Genomic DNA, 16,778 nt, shown 5'->3' with positions numbered 1-16,778 from the left:
GACAGGTGCAGGCTCTGGAAGGACGGCTGTGACAGGTGCAGGCTCTGGAAAGACGGCTGTGACAGGTGCAGGCTCTGGAAAGACGGCTGTGACAGGTGCAGGCTCTGGAAGGACGGCTGTGACAGGTACAGGCTCTGGAAGGACGGCTGTGACAGGTGCAGGCTCTGAAAGGACGGCTGTGACAGGTGCAGGCACTAGAAGGACAGCTGTGACAGGTGCAGGCTCTGGAAAGATGGCTGTGACAGGTGCAGGCTCTGGAAGGGAGGTTAACACAGGAGTGTAGCTTTCCTTCTCTGCAATTCCCACAGTTAGATGAGATCCGCACAGCCACAGAGCAAGGTCTATATACTGTACCAGGCTCCACCTGGATTCACCCTCTGGCATCAGTCGGCCAACGATCTCATCCAGTCCACTCCAAAAACATTCCATCAGCATGACATCATCCAAAGGAGCAAGATAGCAATAAGCCATAAAAAACACTTGGAGAATACACTAAGAACCGCAAACACAGAGTACCTCCAGATACCATTATGATCAACGACTGACACCCAAGGACAGAAACACCGGAGTATTTATAAACAGAGAGGAGCTAAAGAACTAATGAGTTAATAAGTAAACTAATAAGGGAATGGGTGTGGTCAAATTAGTCTCAATGGTAACTAACAAGGGTTCAGTGCAACAGGGAACCAGGCAACAACAGAGACATAAAACTATATAACAGAAACACAGACACCGAAAACACAGACAGGGATCGTGACATCCCTACGGATGCAGTGTTTATGCACGCGGTATACGGTGAAAAAAATTAGACTTCAGGACAATATAAAGTTGCATTTAAAATTAATAATAATAACAAATGCGCTCAGGCAGTTTGGCGTGACTTGCCTGGAAAGCTACAAAGTCATGGGTTGTGGTTTGAAGTCGTGATTTAAGGGCATTACGTCATCACTTAACAAGCCCATGAAATTAAGACGCGTTTACGCCATATCGGAATTCCTGTAATTATGAGATTCCAACTTGGAAAAAGCGTTCACGTCCTCGTAGAACTTTTAATTACAACTTGTGAACTGGGAGTCTTCTGAGAGCTACAACTTGTACTACATGACCGCGGTACGGTACCATCTGACTAACTTAGGCTCTGTTTGCTTTGAAATGGTGAATCATTTTGCGAAGCAATTGGTTCAACTGACGCAAAGATTTGAAAAGCTTTGTTTCTCCAATCACTACTGTAAACCTTATAGGGAATAAGCATACACTTAACACCATAGAGAAGCATGCAGTGAATATGACGTAGGGACCCTGTGAATCGTCATGTAGCTTTAAAGTTTACATTGGCGCCAAATAAACACATACAGAAGCCCACAGAGACCATGAGTTAGCTATTACTTTTCTTTAGATCACAACTTGTGATAAGAACAGATGTCTGGACAAAAATGTTCTTTTGTTATCAGCAATACATGTATTAATAAATTCATGACAGAAACTCAGTGACGAAATGCAGGATTACATTTATCTCCTTGATGCCACAAGTATATATTTTTCATCATGTTCTGCAAAAAGAACAATGTTCTAAGGCTATAAAATTCTGTATTCTCCTCCCACAGGCTTGTGTTTAATTTCCGTTAAATGAATCTTTTATAAGATAGCCTATGTAATAGCTTATCCCATTCTGTTTGCCTTGAATCATCCGTATCATGTATTTTTCCCTTTAAGCAAAACACCAGGTCTGAAAGGAAACATGTGCACACCTGGATATTTAATCATCAAACATCCCCATCTGGTCGGCGGACAAATATAACCAACACAAGGACAATGTGTCAGTGGAGGGTTTTTCCAGTCATTACTCAACTTAGATCAATATTAAAGAGCAAAATCCTACAAAGAGCAGCAGTCACTCGCTCAATTAAGCATTTTATATGAGGTTTCAGCTCGGATGGTGTGAAGACCTTATTATCTCCTTGAATTCTTCAGCACCACAGACAATGAATCATCATGATACTTTTGCTCATAGATGATGACCTCTAGTGAAGATCAGAGGTCTTCTTCCGGACAAACTCAGAGATGTTTAATTTATCATATATTGAGTTCTCTGCATTGCTGATAGTGCAGCTGTTTGTGTTCTGTCCACAACCAACAAGGCTATCTACAAGGGAGAAACATTTACGCAGTAATCTTTTCATGAAACTGCAGAGTAAATATTTAAAGTAAAATCAGTCATGTTCACATAAATTGTTTACTGACCTGTGGCAGATCTCCTATCTAAGGGAAGTAGATGATCTGTGTGTATTCTGACATGCTTTGCTGTTCTGTGATTGCAGATCTGGAAATGAACACATTGAATGGATTTTGAGTGGTTTGAAAGACATTATGTTTTGTTGTTTTCTGCCATCTAGTGGAAAAGAACAGTGTATTAGGATGTAGAAAACAGTATATTAGTGTAGCAACAGTATATTAGACTATCAACAGACTATTACTATCATCAGAATAAAATATGAATGCCAATTTGGTTCTGTAATAAAAATGAAGAGAAAAGCTTTCTGTTCGTTTTGACAGCCGTCAATTTGAAAGATTGAAATTAGGGGGATCTATTGTAATTTAACTATAATTACCACTCCTGTCCAGTTGGTGGCGAGTGCGCTCCAGTGTGGCAGCAGAGCACCTGATCCAAAACAAAAACGAAATTATCACGAATCTTTTGCTATGCGTTTGATTACTCACATGCCAGTACTTAATGTAAGCTACAGCGATCTATCAAGCCACATTACAGAGCGCCAAAACGGTATTTAGCCTACTGCTTGGATTTTCACGGACCCTGTTTCTTATCAAAAGTACACAGAACTTAGTTAATATTGCAATTTATTGGATAGGAGGCGCACTATTCATTCTTAATTAAAATATGAAAATGACTGCTAAAATGTCAGACAATGTTAAAGTCTAATGCAGTGGTTCCCAACCACGTTCCTGGAGGCCCCCCAACACTGCACATTTTGCATCTCTCCTTTGTTTGACACCCATTTCAGGTCTTGGAGTCTCTACTAATGAGCTGATGATTTGAATCAGGTGTGTTTATTTAAGGAGACATGGCAAACATGCAGTGTTGGGGGGCCTCCAGGATCGTGGTTGAGAACCACTGGTCTAATGCAACCTCTGGTCTATACATAGAAAATGTCAGTCTTACAAAGAGCAACAGATCATAATATTACTGATCTGTACATGGCTGACAGAGTCCACTGATGTCCAAATGTGGAGTCTGGTTACTGATGGGATTGTTGAGCACACAGCTGTAGGTGTTTTTTATCCTGACATTCCACCTCCAGAGGCAGAGAGAGACTGATGCGGAGATCAGACACACTGGTGCTGGACAATAAACTGTTTCCTATGTGCCAGGAGAGATTCACATGAATCACATTCACCACTAAACACAGCAATGAACAATTCTGACCTGATGATCTTGATGATAATGATAATGAACTATATTATATATTTGAACATTTAGTCATGTCAGCTGTAGTTCTGGGCATTTAAAATAACATTTAGAACATTTTATACAACATACTGGATTCAGACTAGAATTAAAAATTAATATACAATTATAGCATTAGCATTACAGTTTACTGGCCTCCGCCCCCCACATGTTTGCGATGTGCAGCCCTTTCCCCCTTGAGGCTCAATGGCATGCACATGCTGAACTACCTGAATGATTGGCTCATCATCGCCCAGTCGAGAACTGTGCTTGAAGACCACAAGCAAAAGTTTTGTTTTGTTTTTTGATCGGAAATGACACAGGCTTCTCCCAAAAGATAATAAGATGATGTACAAGAGGCATCATTGTGGAAAAAATATTTCTCAGATTTTATTTACATTTGAACAAAAAGTGGAATGTCCAAAATTATTCATAGCCTTTGCAAACAGTCTATGGGAAAATCCAAAGTTCTATACCATTCCAAATAGTCCAAGCTGTTCTAATTATCTTGATTCATTGGGAACAGTTTTAATCAACTCAACAGGTGAAAAACAGAAGCTCTCTGCTGTTGGTTTGTGGACAGTCATGCCTAAGAAAACAGAGCTCACTGAGGACCTGCGGCTGCACATCGTGGTTGCTCACAAGTCAGGAAAGGGCTATAAGACCATATCTAAATGTTTTGAAGTTCCAGTGGCTACAGTGCAAAGTATTATTAAAAAATACAAGACGTTCCGCACTGTGAAAAATCTCAGAGAACGTGGTCGGAAGCCAAAAGTGACACCTGTGCTGGCCAGGAGGATAGTGAGAGAGGTCAAAAAAGAATCAAGGATCAGCACCAAGGCCATCCTGATGAATCTGGGCTCTGCTGGTGGCAACATCTCAAGGCTGACAGTCCAACAGAAACTGCACAACGCTGGGTTCCACAGACGCAGACCAAGGAGGACACCACTTCTCCAGATAAAGCACACAAAAGCCTGCTTGGCCTTTACAAATGCTTATCTGGGCAAAGAAGAAGACTGCTGGTCTTCTGTTTTATGGTCAAATGAAACAAAAATTGAATTGTTTGGCCTGGTGGTGGGAACCTAATGTTTTTGTTTGTTTGTTTGTTTGTTTGTTTTTTAGCCAGTGGACCAGGGAACCTAATCACAGTAAACAGCACCATGAAAAAGGAGCAATACATTAAAATTCAGGCGGTCTGCAGAGAAACTTGGCCTTGGGCACCAGTGGACATTTCAGCACGACAACGACCCAAAACACACAGCAAAAGTGGTGAAGAAATGGTTAGAAGACATTAATGTTTTGCAGTTACCAAGCCAGAGTCCTGACTTAAATCCAATTGAGAATCTGGGGAGGGAGCTAAAGATCAGGGTGATGGCAAGGAGACCCTCCAACCTGAAAGAATCAGAGCTCATCGCTAAAGATGAATGGGCAAAAATACCAGTGGAGACATGCAAAAAGCTGGTCAGCAATTATAGGAAGCGTTTGATTGCTGTAATAGTCAAAAAAGGCTTTTCTATTGATTATTGAGATATTTTGGACATGCCACTTTTTGTTCAAATGTAAATAAAAGATGAGTAATATTTTTTTCCACAATGATGCCTCTTGTACATCGTCTTATTATCTTTTGGGAGAAGCCTGTGTCATTTCTATGGTTTAAATATTTTTATTATTAGAAATTTTAGCAGACATTCATTTGTAAATACACTTTTTTGTTTAAAATTCAAACATAAAACTTACATTTTAACAATTAAACATTTAAAAAAAAAATCATAAAAATAATAATAACATTCATAAAAATAATGATTAAACAAAAATTAAACACTTTCCCCCAACCGACCACCCACCAGTGCTATCTAGTGGTAAAATTAGGTACTATGGGCATAGTAAACATATTAATCACAAGTTTGTAAAAAGGAAATAAAAGGGGACCAAATTTTTTTTCAAATAACAAAATCTTGTCTATTAGGGTATACCTGATTTTTTCCAGATACCTGTGTCATTTCTAATCCAAAAAACTTGTTGGTTGAATACAAGTACCTTCAAGTCAGAATTTGCCAGGGGTATGAATAATTTCGGGCTTGACTGTATATGTGTACACCAACATGTCTGTTGCCTTTATTTTACTCCCTGTAATCAAGTAGTCCAGTTCTGCTTGATGGTGAATAGGGGAGGTGTCAATGGTGCCGGTGCTGACTTGGCTGTGTGTCTCTGAGTGCTCGCTGGTACTGCATATAGACTGCTTTCAGCTCTGTTCAAGTTGTGACCAGCCAGAGTTTTTCTCTGAAGAAAGGTTTTGTCAAACTAGATTAGTAAAACCAGAAAAGTATAATGCAGAAATAAAAATAAATAAATATATTTAAAATTATCTACTTTCAGGCCAGATTATGTGACAAACATTAGTTTGAGAACAAAAGAGGTCCACTACCCAGATGCACAAACACAAACTATTATACATCAAATGACCTGTTTTTTCCAGTTTTCTATGGGAATTAAATTTTAGATGCATATCAGATGTAAGGGAATGAAAATGTGGTGACACAATCTGTGCTTCTGGGAACATCTCATTTTCAACTGAAATATTCAGGCCTGGAGAAATGCTATGTTTGTATCTTCTTTTGAAATTCTCTAATGATTTTTTCCAAGCATGAAGTAAGTTACTGGATGTTAGCAATCTTAAACTTTGTGTCACTAGTTTGGTTGATAAAAAAAGTACAGTGCATGGGTTAATCTAGTTTTGTTTTAAGTCATACCATTGGTTCAAAGACCACCTGTTATAGACCTCATGTTCAGGTTAAAAAGGAGTATTAATGTTTTCACAACATTACTGCTGGATTACCTGGTACAAATAAATGAAAAACAAACAAAACAGAACAGTATTTATCTATTTTTTCTAAACCATGGCAACTATTTACAGTAAATTATACAGTCTGACATTTATCTCCACAACTGTTGAGTCAGCTTCAGATAATAGCAGTTTACACTGTGGGCCCATTGCATCAACTGCTTGGTTTTCAGTTTCAGTTTTTTTGTGAGTGTGTGCATGTTTTTCCGCTGACGCGTTGTTATTTTAAATCTCTATATGGCAAGTCTTTAGATTTTTTTAACACTGCTCTGATACACCATAACTTTCAAAACAGCATGTTAACTCTTGGTTTATTATGATAAAATATATATTATAGCATTTCTGTCTTTAGCTTTTTCTCTTGTCCTTCCTGTAATGCAGTTACTTGATATACCATCAAGCTTTAATTTCACTCACATGCTCTCCATCCAGATGGTCACAGAGTTTGATTACACCTTGCACGCAGGACTTCTAATCTCTGACAATGATATAGTTGTTCTTTATTTTAGATTTTAGTTCTCTAAAATCCTGAGTTCACTGAAACATTTGAATGACTTTGATAGTTGGAATAAAAACCACAGTTTATTTAAAATACTCTTTGGAACATCAAAAACTTCTTCATTTGGTGTAACTGTCACACCCCCATTGGACTGTTTGTTTTGGTTTCTCCCTCATGTGCCCATATTTGGTTATTTCCTGTTCTTGTCCTCCTCTAGTCATGATTGGTTAATCACCTTCACCTGTCTGTGTATAATTAGCCACCCTTTATTAGTTGTCTGAATTCTACCCTTTGTGTTTAGCCTTGTCGATGTGTGTTTTATGACATTCTGTTGTGTTTCCCTTGTGTGGACTATAAAGACTCTGACGTTTGACGTCCATCTTTGTGTTGAGCTCTGTTTCACACACAATCGTGGCAGTAAAAGATCATATAGTAGGCTATATTAAAATTTAGTCAGTCAGAAAAAAAAAATAAAAATCCCACATTAGCCCTGTGAAATTCATGAACACCCTCTATTTCAGTATCACTCGCTTACAAACCACATCTTGAGAGACAGAATCCCATCACGTTACTGTGAAATTAAATATCATTAAAAAGAAATATGTATTTCATATTAGAAGCGATCTGGGAAAACCCAACACATGTTGAAATTGGACTTGGTTGTGATACCATATGAAATCTGGGGTCCTTTTCAAAACTGTTTTTATTTTGTCCGTTGAACGTATCAAAAGTTATGGCTATCTTAAGTTGGCTGATAGCTATGTTTTTCAGGAATGGAATTGGGTTTTAAAAAATGGGTTTAAAGTGAGACGAGTTTTTTTGTATTCCCCTCCCACAGGCTTGTTTCATTTCCGTTATCGTAATTGCTAATCTCATTCTGATGTCTGCCCTGCATCATCCTTGTTCCCACAAGACAAACCACCAGTTCTGCACACCTGGAGATATAATCCCCTATACACATCAAACATCTCCATCTGGTCTGCAGACAAATATAATCAACACAAGGAGAATGTGTCAGGGAAGGGTTTTTCCAGTCAATACTCAACTTACATCAATATTAAAAAAAGCGAAGTCCAACAAAGAGCAGCTGTCACTCGACTCAATGGTGCTTTTTATATAAGGCTTCAGCTTGGAGACAACATCAATGGTGAAAAGACGTTATTCTCTCCACTTTGAATTCAGATTAGACAATCATGGCAGTAATTATGTGTTCTACAGAAGTCCAGTCAAGTATCCATGAATCATTGGCACACCTTATCTCCTTTGAATACTTTTGCACTGCAGACAGTGAATCATCATGATGCATCTGCTCAAAGACGAGGACTTCTGGAGAAAAACAGAGGTCTTCCTCAGAACAAACATTCTTTAGAGATGTCTAATTATTGTCATATATTGAGTTTCACAGTGTTACTGATAGTGTTAATAGTTCACAGCTGTCTGTATTCTGTCCAACAAGAACATCCATAAGGGAGAAATATTAACCAAGTATAGTCTAGTCATGAAATTGTAAAGTAAATAATTAAAGTTTATTTATTTATTTCAGAGGTTTAAAATAACATAACGTATTTTATTACAGTGTGTATACTTTTTCCTCAAATGGCCCATTCAATAGGATTTGCTCTTTATATCATGTTGACGCTGTTGAACAAAACACATAGTCGTGAGATTGGTGGTCAGAAGTTAATAGAGAACTTTCACATTTGGGGTCTGTGATTTGCTTAACTGTATCACATCGCACTTACTGTGAAATGGCTTTAAGGCAAGTCATTTCACTCACCGACCATCTTTGAAACACCTCTCGGCAACTATTTAAGTCATGCTAGTAGTTCCAGCTCTCTTTGAATACGGAAACATCAGATTCTCTAAAGCCGCTCACCAAGCTTATGATTAAATTTAATATTTGAATTCACCAATGAAATCTGACAACAATGGTCTCATAAATGTTGTTTCTTGGACTCAAGTAGATGCTGCCCCCTTAGCAGCCGTGCCAGTTGGACCGCCCTAAGGACAGCCCTGCTGATACCATTTTACAACAGAAGATTTAAGCGATCAAGTCGTCTATGCATTTCTCTGTGCAGAAATGTGCCTTGTATTACATTACAATGTTAAATGTGTAAAATTCACACACAGTTTGCATTATGACATGACAATAATCAAGTTAATCTCAGAATACTATTGTAAGATCATGTTTTCCTCATGCTTTGCCCCCTCAGGTTGTGCAGTTACAGTTATGTACAGTACCAGCAGAGTCTAATTTGACCATGATATCCAACCAAATCTATCATCACATCAAGTTTTTTTAATCTCATACATGGTCAGTAGAGGGAGCCCTTAGTGACTGCTACATGTATTCAACAGGCTAGTACAGGGTTCCCCAAATCTTACCCTGGAGGTCCAATGCGCTGCAGAGTTTAGCTCCAACCCTGATCACACTCATCTACCTGTTATTCTCTAATGATCCTGAAGACCTTGATTAGCATGTTCAGGTGTGTTTGATTAGGGTAAGAGCTAAACTCTGCAGGAAAATGGATCTCGAGGTCCAGATTTGATGATCCCTGGGCTAGTAAATGCATTATGCTCTTACTACACAAACTGTATGTACAAGTTAAGTTTCCTAAGCAAAATTGAGCATCTACTTTTCTTAGTTTACTTCTTTCTCTTTATCTCTATTTACCTTACACTTGGAATTGGATAGTAGGCCTATCATGCTGATGGCTGAAAAAATAACCAACAATACCAAACACACAAACCAGCGCTACTCAAGTCTAGACATAGCTAAGTTGTTATAAAGCCAAGGCAAGTGCAGACAAGACTGAGATCAGAATTAATGGAGCGTCTCATGGCTGCAAGCCCATCAAATATTTGACTGTTGTTTGTTTGGTCTTTCTTTCTTAAAAAAAGATAATTCTTTTAGAAAGTACCTATGTGAAATGAAATACTGAAATATTGTAGTGAGCAGTGCAGCTGTTTTGCATTGTTAAATACTGACATGTGCTCCCACATGCTGGGTCTGTTCTGCTGTATTACAGACTATGTGCTCATCTCAAATTTACGCTTGAATACTCTGTCTGATCCAGTCCATTAGTCTCCTGTAAAAAAAAAAGAGACATGCATCAGGAAGAAACAGGAAATTAATGCTGATATGCCTAAAGCATAAAGATAAAAGGGCAAATTCACAAAAAAAAATCAGCTATAAAGATAATATAGCACCAACTTTCCAAAAAGGCTGTTAAAATGGGGAATGGAATATATTGAAGAAGTAATCATATCACTGCCAATACAATCCAACATCTAGTCAATATGAGAGCGTCATGATCATGTAAGAACTTGAAAATGAAAAAGCAGAGCTACACCTAATGCACTTAAAACCAACAACATATCATGGGGGTTATATGAGCTCTGACATGATGTTTAAACAAGATAATATTCACTTTTTGGGGGGTAGTATCATTACTAGGTCACAAAAGAAAATAAGCAAGCATTAGCACAATAAGAACAATTATTCATGATGTCTAAGCGTTACATTATGCAACATCATCTATATTAAAACAGCCACAAGCAGAACCACAAACAAACAATACTAGCTCCGCATTTTTTATTTTTTTATTTTTTTTACCAACAGACAAAGAGATGTGTCAATAATAAACATATCTTACCACATCTGGAGCTCTGTGTGTGAATGTCACATCAGCATAACTGACCTCTTCCTCAGTAGTCTGAGCTGTTTAATAATAAAAACTTGGTTAAATGATGGTTAAATGAATATGTTGGCACTACTTTTGCCAAAGCTACACTGTAATCAGTTGATAATACTTGCCTTCTTGTTTTGCTCGTTTGTAGTTTTTACTGTGACAAAACACCAACACGGCAACTATGCTCACTAGCAGCAACAGCAGACACACACAAATTATAGGAAGAGTGAGAAATAAACTTTGACCGGCTCCTGCAATGGGTAAAACAAAAGCCATTACTTTAAATGAAACTTGCCAGACTTCAACTAAGATGAAATAACAGCATAGCTGACCAGGTAAATATCTAAAAGGCTGCAAGTAACAGATATTTTGATAATTAATTTGTCAATTGTTTCTTTAATTGTCTGGATTTTAATAAATTGTATTTAAAAATTAGACAAGCAAGGGAGAACACCAACAAAAAGTGCTTTGCATAACCAAAGCCAACAACCAACAAAGAGATGAGAAACCTGAGGAGTGTCTTATACACAGAGGTAACAAGCAACTTAACTACACACAGGTAAACAATGGAAACAGTAAATACAACAAGACAAGAAAAATCAAACTCAGAAAAACTTCTAAATCAGTCTCAGAGTCTAAAAGTCTCAGAACAGAAAGATCAGACTTGGTTGTAACAATAAGAACATCCATCAAATGTATGTTATGTAATGGGAAAATGTCTCTCAAATCCAATATTAAATATAGCATGTGCTCATTCATTCTTTACAAGAGCAAAGAGTTGTTGAATGCTGACATACCTGGACATGTCCAGCAGAGATCAGTGATGTTGAGGTGTGTAGTCCGGTTAGTAAATGAATAAGATACAACACAGCTGTAGGAATCATCTAGACACTTAATCTCCAGTGGCAAAGAGATGGTTTTGTTGAGATCAGACACACTGATGTTGGACAATAAACTGTTTCCTTTGTACCAGGAGAGAGTTACATGACTCACATTCACCACTGAACACAGCAATGAGCAATTCTGACTTGATGATCTTTCTGATACTGAAGGGTTTTGTGGAGAATCACTGATGACAGGAACAGTCAGAGGAGCTAAAAACATGAAAGAAAAAATGTTGTTGAGTCATGAAAGTGTCTTTAAAGATCATCAGTTGTTTCACTAAAAGTAGCAATGCAAATTCTAAGAGGCATTGGACAATAAGAATAATTCATTTCAGCAATAATTCTCATTAGGAAAAAATCTTCTTACACTAGGCTAATTCATCATACAGCTTTCAATTGTCCACAAGCACCACAATAATGAATTTATTATTTACTCACCATAGACAGCAATACTGAAGCTCTTGTGTTTGACGTCTCCACTGATGATCTGTACTTTATAAAGTCCAGAGTGTAATTTGTTAATATTTGTGATGGTCAGAGATCCTGTCTGCTCATCTATCTGTAGTCTGTCTCTGAATCTCTCATTTTTTTCTTTGTTATCATATACAGAGATTATGTGTTTATAGATTTCTGCTATACGAGTCTCTAAATGTTGAAGTCTAAATGTCCACAGTATCTGATCATCTCTCTTTATTTCAGTAACATCAGTGTTTAAAGTGACAGAATCTCCTTCCATCACTGATATTGTCTCTGTTTCTTCTTCTTTATAAACACTAAACACACCTGGAACAAAACCACAACAAAATCACAGATTTTCATCTCAGATATTCTTCAATTTTTCTTTTTTTTTTTTTTTTTGGAAATAAAACATAATCAAACAATATAATTTAACATAAGAATTTTAAATACATAAATTCTAAAAATATAGCAAAAGCATAAAGCCTATTCTGACATGTATACACCATAATGAAATAGGATCTCAAATTTAAAAGTTTTTATTTTTTTTAATTATACTGTTTTTGACTACAAGAACTGCAAGACAAACATACTGTAAATGCATAACTTACCACTTAAAAGCCATAAGCCAAAATAGATACATGTGTAAACCATCTTCTTTAACAGCTCAAACACTTTCGAAGCATAAAACGCAACATTATGCATTAGTTTTTGGGGTCTGCGTCGTGCAAACCACGTGAAGGCTAGTACTTTGAGCAAACCCGAATGTGGAAGGGCGGTACAAGGGTTGGGCTATAAAGAAATGTTAGTAAAGCCCCGAATGGTTTTGTCACATCTTTCTCTAATTTTCATGTCAGTTAATTGTTGTGACAATTTAAATAATTTAGAGATGCATAAAATATGGTTGTTTCTGCGATGTAAACGTTTTGAAACATTTAAACATTTAACGGTATGTCCGTGATGCAGTGGGAGCTGCGCTTGCTGTGTTGGATTTATCTGTCAGGTTCAAACTGAACGTAATATACGGAGCTGAATGGACGCAGTAAACACACGTTTGTTTTCTTCGCGAAAACAGGATATGCAGTGCAGTGGAGGGGTACTATACCTGTATGTAATATATGAGTTTATTTCGTCCATATGAAGAAAGTAAATGGGCGTGCAAAACAACACAGAACCCCTTTGACTCTCATTGTATGGGATTAAAAAATAACAACAACACTGAGACAGTGTTCCACAAGGGGGAATCGCCATAGCCTATTAAGTGAGTAAATGTTGACAGAAATGTCTAGGGTGAAACGTCTGTAAATGCTTTCATTTCCCTCATCTCTTACTTACAAACCACATCCTGTAAAACCAAGAAAAAACAGCCATTGTCAAATGTTGACTTTACAAGTTAAGATACAACTTTTGTTTAAACGGTTTTAATGAATAATAAACAATGCAACACCCACTAAATTGTTTATGACTGATGGTGATAGAGACATCTCTGCCAAAAAAAAAAAAAAAAAAAAATGTAAGACTGTCCGTGTCAGTAATAATGGAAGACCTACCAATATTCTAATTGCATAAGGTAAGGAGTGTAATCCTGGTAATGAGTGTGATTCAGATTTTTGTTACCATATAGCTATAAACCATGATAACAGGAAAAACTATTCATCAGTATACATTGATTAATCCGATTTTGTAGCACAAAAAAGCCAAAACCAAATCATGTCCGGCCAGTACCTGGGAAGAATATGAGCCCTGACAGGCAGTGTCTATAAGAGGTGGATCTACAACACAGTCATTATTTATTAAACAAAGACAACAATCCAACGGAAGAATAACGCAACAGCTTTAGCATTCAAAGTTCAAACACAAAGACAATGCCTGACCAGAAACAACGGCAACTTAATGCATATACAAAAGCTAATAAGAACTAGAAACGAAAGGAGTGTACAATATAATTGGTAACCATGGAATCAAACAAAGAAAAAGAAAACTAACCAAACATGAAAGTAATACCAATTAAACATAAACGGATTTTAACGGAAATGTAATAACTTTTCCATTGTTTTATTAAAATCATCATGGGCAGGTTTGAACAGTCTCTTTTTCCCCTGACCTTAAAAGGTATTTTTCCTCAGCTCACTTTTATATTGTACTATTAGCCTTTAAACACTTTAGGAACTATTTGAGGTTGGTAGTATAAACATTATGCCAGCTGCAGTTTCAAGGTAAATACATCTGGACCATCTGTGTACACTGTGTGCGGTGTGGGGGGAGACATCTGCTGTGTATAAAAGTACACCACAACAAGAATATCGCTTAATAAAAGAATACCACTTAAGAAAACGGTTTATTCCAAGGGTTGCCAGCATCGCCACAACATTTACATAATGTCTAACGAACCTTGCAACGTAGTCAAAAACAGCTGAATCGGTTATGCAAATCAGGCTCAGATGAATTGTTAGTTTTTCATGCTAGTAATGGTGTGGCACAATCAATTCTACGCTGGCCTACACTTAATACATTTCATAATCCAAATCCGTTAAAGGATTGTTAGGCTGCATTATTTAGGTCAACCGGAACCAGGGACATTTCCTATAACACCTGATGTACTCGTTGCATCAGAAGAAGAATGGCATCTACGCTAATATTAGTATCTTTCCTTCTTATTCCGAGGTCACCGTAGCCACCTGTATCCAGATCAGACGGTCACTGCAGTCTCCCGGATCTAGTCCGTGCCCATCAGCACCCAGAGATATCCTCTACAGCCCTGAATGTCAGCAGAGACCACATCAAAGACAAATAATCAGTGAAGACCTCATCACCTAGACGGCCATCGACGCAAGAGAGCGAAAACCAGATGAGTCCTCTCCAATCTGATTTTGTGGCAACTTGGAACTCTTGCATCTACATTAATATTAGTCTGTTTGTTTCTTATTCCCAGGTCACCATAGCCACCAGATCCAGTCTGTATCCAGATCAGATGGTCACTGGAGTCCCCCGGATCCAGTCCAAACCATGAGCAGATGGTGGATCAACACCTACAGCCGAATGTCAGTGGATACCGTGTCAACTAGATGAGCCCCAGAGACAGATCATCAAGAAAGAACTCCTATCCTAAACGGCCACCGGCACAAGGCCATGGGAACCAGATGAGTCCTCCCCAATTTGACTTTGTTGCAATATGGAACTCTTGCATTATTATTGACATTTTATTTTATTATTTTAATACTGTAAGGTTGCTTTGACACAACTTGTATTGTAAAAAGTGCTGTATAAATAAAATCTTGACTTGAACTAGAAGTCTGTGGCCGCATCCGCATTCGCACACTCTATTAAGTAGGGACTTTTTTACAAGTAGTTACTTGCCGACTGTGAAAAGAGTAGTGTAAGTTTTATATAGTATGTATACTTTATAGTATATGTGATTTTGTTATTCAAAGACGAAGTAAGCTAAATCTCATGATTTGCAGCCCTGCATGTAGTGCCCCCTACCTGTACAGTACTCAAAGTATGCACAATGCAGTCATTCATCACCAGTATATCAATACAAATTCTGTAATGTAATTTGTAAGTCATGTCTGTAATCATCTACTATCTTTAAAAAAAAAAAAAAAAAAACAGTGAATGACATTTCTCTCAGGGTTGAGTTTTCTGCATTAATATTTTGTGACTTCTCTCTTTAACGAAATAGTCTATCTGTAATAGTAGTTGCATTGCACTGGTCATAGTAGATTTACCGTTTGTATTCAGTAAGCTGAATGAACAAGCAGGTTTTTGTGAAAGTTTAACTACTTGTTGAAGATGAAAGGGCATGTTGATAAAAAAAAATGTAAACATATGTGCTCTTCACAGGGCATTTGTGGTCAAATAGAACAAACATCTGGAGTAATAAAGCCTTGTTCAGACTGTCAGCCCAAATCAGATTTTTATGCAAATCCGATTGAAATTCGATCATATTTAGGTAGTCTGAACAGCAACAAACTACATGAAATCCAATTTGGTCAAATCCGTTTCGAACTACATTCGTATGTGCTTTGGACTCCTATTCAAATCGGATTACTGGAAATCCGTCAGATCGGATTTGGCGAAGCTTATTCACGTTTTCACACCACGTAAAACGTAAACACGTGAGATGTTTTTGTAAAAAAAAAATTCATAAACTTCTTTGCAGAAACACGCTTGTGTTGTTGCGAACTGAAGTCAAGCGGGAAAAGACAATATACGGCTAGTATACCCACCTCTTTGAATCAGCGGAGACAGCAGCACAGAATAAAGTTGCACATTCCAGCTTCCTGGGTTTCTGCCGCTGCTTTAGAAGATGAATATAATCCACGGCAAGACAACATCTATTTTGCAAACAGTATCGCTGTTATTGCCAATTTTAGAGTTTGGCATAACAACGCAATGGCATTGCTATAGAAACTAAGGCACATTCCGTAAAATGCAAGAGTGCTTATGGACACACAAATCGGATTTGAACAGTTGCGATAGGACTGTGTGGACAGTCAGTTATTCAAATCCGATTCCATCCAGATATGGAGAAAATCAGATTTGGGCTGACAGTCTAAACGAGGCTTAAGAGAAACATACAGCCGAGGACTGGAACTGAGAACTGCTGGTGTGAACAACACCCTTTTTACCCTGTAAACAACAGCTCTGTTCACAGGGACCCATTTCAGTGCATATCTCTTTAAATGTTAATGTTAATGAGCTACTGCTCACTCCACTTCTCTCTTTTTTTAGGGTTTGTTAACACAAGACAAGCAAATAGACTCTGTATATAACTCTAAGGTCTTATTCAAATAGCTTTCTATGTAGAAACCAAATTACAATGAGTTTGTGTTGGCTTTTTGTTTTGACTTATCTAAAGAGTGCTTAATTAGGCTATGCATACAAGACTACGTAAACTGAAGATATTAAAAATGTAGAATTCACCACATTAAAAACCACA

The 16,778-nt window shown here is 37.6% G+C and overlaps 3 protein-coding genes across 3 annotated transcripts in view; 1 reads left to right on the top strand and 2 right to left on the bottom strand.

Moving 5' to 3' along the window:
* The window catches only part of LOC141338882 (natural killer cell receptor 2B4-like), an 8,851-nt gene extending 8,416 nt beyond the window's left edge, over positions 1 to 435 (bottom strand). The window contains exon 1 of the mRNA XM_073844498.1: positions 4 to 435. Within this exon, the coding sequence (XP_073700599.1) occupies positions 4 to 435 (432 nt within the window). The remainder of the gene's footprint in view (positions 1 to 3) is intronic.
* The window catches only part of LOC141338024 (SLAM family member 6-like), a 384,898-nt gene that overhangs the window by 165,961 nt on the left and 202,159 nt on the right, over positions 1 to 16,778 (top strand). Inside the window, exon 3 of the mRNA XM_073843597.1 lies at positions 15,207 to 15,216. Within this exon, the coding sequence (XP_073699698.1) occupies positions 15,207 to 15,216 (10 nt within the window). The remainder of the gene's footprint in view (positions 1 to 15,206; positions 15,217 to 16,778) is intronic.
* Positions 5,182 to 12,563, bottom strand: LOC141338881 (T-lymphocyte surface antigen Ly-9-like). The gene is made up of 7 exons (XM_073844497.1): positions 12,448 to 12,563; positions 11,819 to 12,163; positions 11,294 to 11,590; positions 10,622 to 10,747; positions 10,461 to 10,525; positions 9,794 to 9,893; positions 5,182 to 5,743 (listed from the first exon to the last, which is right to left on the bottom strand). Exons 1-6 carry the CDS (start codon positions 12,539 to 12,541, stop codon positions 9,843 to 9,845), a joined length of 978 nt encoding a protein of 325 aa, XP_073700598.1. The 5' UTR covers positions 12,542 to 12,563; the 3' UTR covers positions 5,182 to 5,743; positions 9,794 to 9,842.

This window comes from Garra rufa, chromosome 7 (assembly GCF_049309525.1).
Source record: "Garra rufa chromosome 7, GarRuf1.0, whole genome shotgun sequence".
Taxonomy (NCBI): domain Eukaryota; kingdom Metazoa; phylum Chordata; class Actinopteri; order Cypriniformes; family Cyprinidae; genus Garra; species Garra rufa.
The sequence above is the reverse complement of the archived record's forward strand: the minus strand, read 5'-3'. Positions and strand labels throughout refer to the sequence as shown.

Coding starts and splice junctions, on each gene's coding strand:
- LOC141338881 (XM_073844497.1), bottom strand. CDS start 12,541: ATGCATAATGTTGCGTTTTATGCTTCGAAAGTGTTTGAGCTGTTAAAG. Junction 11,591..11,818: donor CTTCAGTATTGCTGTCTATG/GTGAGTAAATAA, acceptor TCATGTTTTTAG/CTCCTCTGACTGTTCCTGTC. Junction 9,894..10,460: donor CACACAGAGCTCCAGATGTG/GTAAGATATGTT, acceptor TTTTTTTTACAG/GAGACTAATGGACTGGATCA.